Source organism: Geospiza fortis, unplaced genomic scaffold, assembly GCF_000277835.1.
Source record: "Geospiza fortis unplaced genomic scaffold, GeoFor_1.0 scaffold255, whole genome shotgun sequence".
In the NCBI taxonomy this organism is placed as follows: domain Eukaryota; kingdom Metazoa; phylum Chordata; class Aves; order Passeriformes; family Thraupidae; genus Geospiza; species Geospiza fortis.
Window position 1 is genome coordinate 832,548 of NW_005054497.1, and position 7,387 is coordinate 839,934.

The 7,387-nt window shown below is 38.9% G+C and overlaps 1 protein-coding gene across 2 annotated transcripts in view; it reads right to left on the reverse strand.

Annotated features, from left to right (window-relative positions):
- SEPTIN7 (septin 7) overlaps positions 1 to 2,437 on the reverse strand; it is a 70,592-nt gene extending 68,155 nt beyond the window's left edge. For both annotated transcript variants that reach the window (XM_031063333.1, XM_031063332.1), the window contains exon 1: positions 2,378 to 2,437. In XM_031063333.1, the coding sequence (XP_030919193.1) occupies positions 2,378 to 2,422 (45 nt within the window). In that variant the 5' untranslated portion in view covers positions 2,423 to 2,437. The remainder of the gene's footprint in view (positions 1 to 2,377) is intronic.
- Between the last annotated feature and the right edge of the window lie 4,950 nt (positions 2,438 to 7,387).

The window sequence follows — 7,387 nt, forward strand, 5'->3', positions numbered from 1 at the left end:
CTTGCAACTTACAGTTTTTGTTACTGCATTCTTAAAATAGAGGCTTCTGGTAGTAGTATTTAGTGTAATAATGCTTCTATAATCCATGAGCACTTGTTAAGATAATATGTAGTACCTCAGCATTGACTTTTTTCTCTGCAAAAACCCTTAAGATAAACACAATCCATATTAAAAAACAACTAAGAGAAAAAAATCCAAAGAACAAAAGAACAAAGTATGGAAATAACAATATAAAAGGGAAACTCATCAGATCTATTTGCAAAGTAAAACTTAAGCTGAGCATCTACGAACACGTTTGTCCTTTCACTATTCAAAGTAAAGTAAAAATATTTGCTGGGTCAGTAACATCTGCTGTAATCTGCATGGCAGAAGTCTAGTACTGATGGAAAGGAAATGAGCACTTCTATTCCCTCAAAGAGACATCAGCTGCAGCCTTTCTTCGCAAGACAACAACTTGATTTCCAAGTGTGAACTGAGGGTATGGCCCACATTAGATAAAACAAAAAATAATTCCATAAAGGACTGAAAAAAAGAAAATCCTTTCAATGCATAACCACAATTAAGAAATGAGGATGTCTTTTGGTCTCTAGTAGCAAGCTGAAGAAGTCAATAAGTGCTAATTTCAAGCACTGATCCACTGAATGCACTAATTCAACTGTCCCTCAAAATCACACTGGGCATAGTGAGTGAGCAGGTGAAGAATGAGCTTTAGGCTTCCCTCTTTTTTTCCATACCAGACACCATCATCTGGCTAATTAAAAATAGTGCTGAAATACATGTGATGTCTAAGAGCAAAAGGACTCTGCACTAGAAAGAGTAGACAGCATAATCTGTCTGTTGAGCTACAGGCAGCATGTCCAGGAGGAAAGCAGAAAACTCCAAAGAAAAACAAACAGGATGCTGTAGGCACACTACTGATGCTTAAGTTCTCTAGCAAAAAGAAAAATGAGAGACTTCAGAGCCAGTGTGCAATAAATATGAACAGCAGCTATAACCAACACAGCCAGTGCTGCACTTCTTTGAGCAGCCAGAGCGCAAGAAAGCAGACAACTACAGGGAAATTAAGCCAGTTAAGCATTAACTAATCGTAGTTATAGAAAGGGCAGAGAGGGAGGAAAGTTGTCGAACTATAAAAGCAGGCCTGTATAACTACAACATACAATATTAAAAAGTTCTACTCATGATGACTCTACAGAGTAATTCAGGCCAGCCATACATGTTGACAATTCTTTGTAATAGTTCAACCTCCACTAGAATTAGCTAGGCAACTAATTCCTTGAAAATAAAGAAAACCTTTTTTGCATTTTAGATGAAATTTTAAAGTACAAAAATACTATTTTAAAGCTGCTTGAGTGTGGATTTTCCCTTTTATTCTGGCTTTAAAAAACTCCTTAGTCTGCCTGCAGAGAGCAGCACACAAACCACCATCACACTTGCATCCAACTGAAATGACTGACTAGAAATCACATTTGACAGTGAAGTGACCAATTATCTTCCACTCTATAAAGTCAGGGTCGAAATGAAATGGCAGCTGGGGACCTCGTGTCAGGAACAGCATCAAGCACACATCACTTGGTGCATCAATCACCACCATTAACCTCCCTAACTCTTCTGCCTCAGTTTTGCTGCCCTTGAATGTTTATTGCAATACAAACACTGAACCAAGGGCTGAAGATGAAAGATACAAAAGAAAAAAAAAATTTAAAAGCACCAAAAAAACCCAACCCAAGTATGGAAGATCCCTGGATACAAAGCCTCCAAGGGAAAAAAAACACTGAACACAAACAAACAACTCCAACAAGAATGAAAACAAACTATCTGCTATTCAACTAGACATGTCTCATGTCTACTTAGCTTGTGGATATTTCCCAAAAGACATGTAAATAAAAGATTTTAAAATAATTTTAAAGCCCCCAGAAAAACCCTACCAACCAATACCAAAATGGTGGCATCTTTCAGACAGTTTTATCTTGCACTACTTTCATCTCCTATGACATCAACTAAACTATGGTTTTGAAAAGAGACATTTTTAAGGAAATGGATATTCTCCCCCAAGTAGGTCAGTGCCTCCACATGGAGTCCATTTCGAGAGTCTCACTTAGCACTTAAAACACAGAAGGAAAAAGTACAGTAAGTATTGAGAAACAAACTAACATGCCTTGCCACAATGTATCATTTAGTTCCTTTGTCATATCCTTTTTCAGTTCCTTCATGTTCACCCTAACATTGCATTTTCCTTCAAAATTTGCATACAGATGGATCAGTTAACTGAAAGATTCAGCAGGGGATGATAAAAAAATCCCCAAAATTAAAACCAAAAAAAACCCAACAACCCCAAAAAAACCCTAAGAACAAACCCAAACCAACTGATTCCCACACCAAATCTCTGGATGAAGCAGCAGCAACAGCACAGGTCTCTCATATAAGCCCAAGCACAGAAGTCAGCTTCTCAGGAAGAGTAGATTGCTGCAATCCAGCTGGCAGTATTTCAACCAAGGGACTCTGAAAAAGGCTTTTGCAGGTGTGCACTGTGCACTTCCTTCTGTTCAATGCTTGGAATCCCCACAGAAGTGAACTCCCCAGCAGCACATCCCATTCTGCCTCCTCATCAAGCAGCTGTAAGGATGGCAGGACAAGAAATAGCATTATTACAGTTCTAGCCCAAAGGGTTACTATCAGATCTAGTAAAATTTCTTGAACATGTAGGTGCAGAAATGCTAATGAGAGGTGAATCATTCATGCAAAAATACTCAAGCACATTCAACATAGTCTAAATGAAGTGTGTTCCCCTTAAAGAGAGAAATTACACTATTTCATCCTGATTCTTCTGTTAACATGCACAATTCTCCTTTGAGAAATAACAAGGGTGAAGGGCTTTTATCATACATTTCTGCACACTGGGTGCAAATCATTCCAATATGGAAGTCATCTGGTTTTCTGTATATTCATATTTTCCTATAGTAGTTTCTATACTGAACTCCTTATCCTCTGCCATAGAGAAGCTTTCAAAAGTCCTGCTGGTTTCACCATGGCAGATTTTTTGAGCTAAAATTCTAAGGCACATGTCCCTGCTCCCCCTATAACAGCATATTTTAATGATACCAAAACACAGAATTTAGGCTTTTTAATTACAATTTTCATGATATGCTGAAATCATATTTTTTTTCAATTCTTCTACTACAAGGTTCATCAAACCTTGAGAGGAGTCCATAGGGATATTATTACATTACTAATACTTGGAGAATTTTACCTTTTAACTATTTCCACACTGAGTTCTCTATTTGGAATATAAAGAATTCTAATGAGACCAAGATGATTTAAAAAAGACCCAGGTGTTATTTCAAAGAATTATGCCAAGTCAAGTATTAAAAACCACTTCATGTGTTAAATTTAGATGTTATGAAACACAGCTGGCTGGCTGCATTGTTTTTAATTATCTTTATTTTTAAGCTAGAGAGATACCACAGAAAGATAGCTCCCATTATAATTACTGTGTAAGGAAGATAGTAAGTAAAAGTTCCAAAGGCAACTGATACAAGGAATGGTCCATATCTACAGTAAAATTTACCATCCACATTTAATATTAAGACTATTACAATATATAGTTGATAAAACTACCATTCATCTGTGAAATAGTTTGGCATTTTGAAATCCCAAAGATTTATTTCATTTATTCTATGTCAAAGATTTAATTTTTAATTTGGTGTTTACTGCAAATGCTTGTCAAAGAGGAAGGCAACACATCTGACAGCAACCAGATCAGCAGCAGCCAAACTGCTTTGGATGACAGAACTAAAGAGGAATAAGGAGTGAATCCGCAGCTCGACTGCAAACCATCCCAGTGATTAACAGCACCAAAGCTGTTAGTTTCTCAACTTCCCAAATCCTTTTGGTTTTGGCTTTAGGGAGGAAGCTGGCTGTGAAGAGCATGCACTACATGGTCCAACATGTACACCAGCTGAGCAGCTATCCTGCATGATCAGCCCTGCCAAATTTTCAAGTGGGAGTTAAATCCTCTCCACACCTTGCTGCCACACCAGAGTACTCAGCAGGCAAGATGCACAGCCAGAAACACGATTCAAAGCACAGGAAACCCAGGATCATTCCTGATGCCCACAGCCACAAAGAACTAAACATACCAAAAAACAGTCACGCTTACCTAGGGGACACTGGATGCCTTGCAGGCACATCACAAGGCCAGGGGCAAGTGAAAATCATTCAGCAACCAGATTAGAGGCAATCCATTAATACTCCTTTGCAGAGGCTGTGTCTTAATCACTATCAAAGTCTTCTTCAAATTAACTCTTGCATGTGTTTGAACAAACAACACATCAGTGACCCTTCATTACTAATGTATATTGTATATAATAATGAATATTACATTTGACTGTCAGTATATTACTAATATACTGACATTCATATAACTTAACTTGGTCTGCACAAACTGCTGAGCATTAATATGATTTTGACCTCCCCAGCTGAAAATTTCAACTGTTCAGTAATTCTAAACAGAATAAATCTCAAAACACCTTTTATAGAGTCCTTGTTATTAAAGACATGAAAAGGAACACCACCACCCAGCTCAAAAATTAACTTGCTAAATGTGAAACTGCTGGCAAGGAAAAACTCCCTGCTGAAATTCCCAGCCTTCCTTGCCAAATTTTTATGGGAGGAGGGCTCATTACCCCTACCTTCTCCTCCCTTCAAGCATCTAGTCTTCAGCATTGTTTTGAATTCGCAATATTTAGCCATTTTTTCTTTAACTGATTGAAAAGGAGATTTATTTTTTTATTCACAATCCTCAATTGTACAACAACCACATATTATGGTTTTTGCCCCAGTCTCTTTAAGGTCTTGTTCCTCATTGTTTCAGTCTCTCAGATAGAAACTGCAGGTTCTTTCCACTGCTCTGAGAACTTACTGGTTTGCAGATGCCCACAGAATTGCAAATAAGAGCACTGAAGGTCAATATTTGGCACAGCTAACAGTAGGAGGTGACTCCAAACTTCAGTACCATACTGCAGCAGTTTGCAGTCTATTCTCCTCTAAGTTCTCCCTCAACTAAATGCTACAAAAATAAAGAACACAGAAGGAAACAGGATGGCTTCCTTCCCTTTACCCATCATCAAGGGATTACTCAGACCTTGATTTCACACCATCTGGCAAAGCCTCCCAAGAAGAAACTAAGATAATCTTGAATCTCTTGGTTTGTTAATTCACCTTTACTAACTACAATAAGGACACGCTTGCTCCCAGAAGCAAGGGATGGAGAGAAACAAGAGGATGGGTTGCTTGGCATCAGTCTACTTTGGAAATTTTCACTGTCCAAATGTGAAAGCATTAAATTACATTTAAGCCAGCATCTGGAATTTTACCACAGTGCATATTGGTAAGATCACACATTCAGAAAAACCTCTGCTGTCACAAAGCTTCCAGAGAATTACATTCCTCCAGCAACAGCTTTCAATGCCTCAAAACTGTCTTTTTTTTTCCCTTTTATAACAGGAAGTCAGCTAAAACTGTGGTACCACCACAGTCAGGATTTGGTCATGACTACAAGACCCTCTGCACTGTGAGATTTCTGCAGCCATCACTAATGAGGGCCTCAGTTTTGCAAATCACTCTAGAAAAGTCCTAATGCTAATATAGTACTATCATAAATGTCATAGGCAATGATTCAACAGCCTGTAATAAAAAGCCTCACCTCACCCATTCAGTGATCAAGAAGCGAATGACAGGAGCTGAAACAAAAGCCATTAAACCTTGCCCACTTGTGTTTATCCTCGGGTAAGTCACCAGCTCTCACCAAGGGGAGAGTACTACATTCTCAACCACTAGCACTAATTCCTCCTACAGGATATAGTCTTCCTCCATCCCTATCTCCACCATTGGCAGAGTGGAAATAAACAAGTTGTACAACGAGATCAACTACCACGTATCTCTGCTGCCTTGGGCACACCAACACAGCAAGTGCTGGCCTACGTTAGGATTCAGTGTTTGGGTGGGAACAGCACATGAAGCTCTCCTCTCTTTGCAACAGTGCTGTGTCACACCAGTCTAAAGCACACACTAAACCAAGGCTGCATGCAGTTCTGTACTGCCCAAGTGGTCAGCTGAAGTTCCAGCTCTTGCCTCGACCCCACCTGCATTTCTTTTTCCATGCCAACACTTTTGTGACCACATGGTATGAAAGGTTCAGGCAGCTCAACTAATAGAAAGAAAAAACATTTTGAGGAAGAAAAACAGGCAGACCCTGTGAGCTGAGCTCCATGAACTGACTCACTATTGGGCTGAAGAGGCATCAGGGTGGGCAGAGCAGCAGAACTGCCTCCTTTCAAGCAGCTGGCCTAGATTCACCCAGGAACTGCACCACCAGGGTGAGCTCAGGCTGGCCTCCTATCAGTTCTGATAAGTGCACATCGAACAAGTGAGATTAGCTCACACACCCAGCTGAAAACTACTGTACTGTAAGGTTAACTTTCCATTACATCAGCAAGCTCATCTAATCACACCACCATATGAACACTGCAAGTTTTCATACACTGTGCATAGAAAACACATACAATCAAGATAAGATTTTTCAACTGCAGTGCAGTTACATATCAGTCTAGGTTATAAAATCTTATGGTAAAGCTCTTACAAAAGAACAAAAAGGAAAGCAGAGGACACTGCTGGGCACACTAGAATTTCCTGCACACTGTAACAGAATTACACATAAATGAAATTCAAACACTGCAACTGGCCAACACTGGAAAAGGTTTGATTTAAGCTTCATGTTAACATTAACTTAAGTATTCTTGGCAATTCTGACCACCTCACTATGTCAAGTTTCATTTTATTTAAAGTTCAGTATGAATTATTACATGAATGGTCTTTTAAATGAACAAGATATAAAACCAGGCAATATTTAATGCATGATTCTTCTAAGAATCTACCTGCCCATAATTCAGTGACAATCGTTGGTAGCAGTACCAACCTTCATGCCATCTTACATTTTTCTCAGCATTAACTCCAATGACCTACAATGCTTTTTCAGACAAATGTCACTCCAGAAATTCTGCCATCAAGGACTTCAGCTGCCAAAGGTTTCTTTGTAATAACATCACTGTATGATAGGCTGATTTCTGCATATATTGAGACTGCTTTGATTAGAATTTGATAAACTACTACTTCAGAGTTCAACATTCACCAACAATGCTGAAGAACACACCTCATATACCTAGTTTGTATTTCTATTTTTCTGGTCATTCTCCTATCATGCTTTACTCCACAGCACTGGAAAGAAGCCTCATATGGGGTATTTTCTACTTTAAGAGTACACTTCTAAAGACCACTGTCATCCTCTGATCTTTTTCATCACACAAAAGAGCAGCCTAAAGTAATTCTT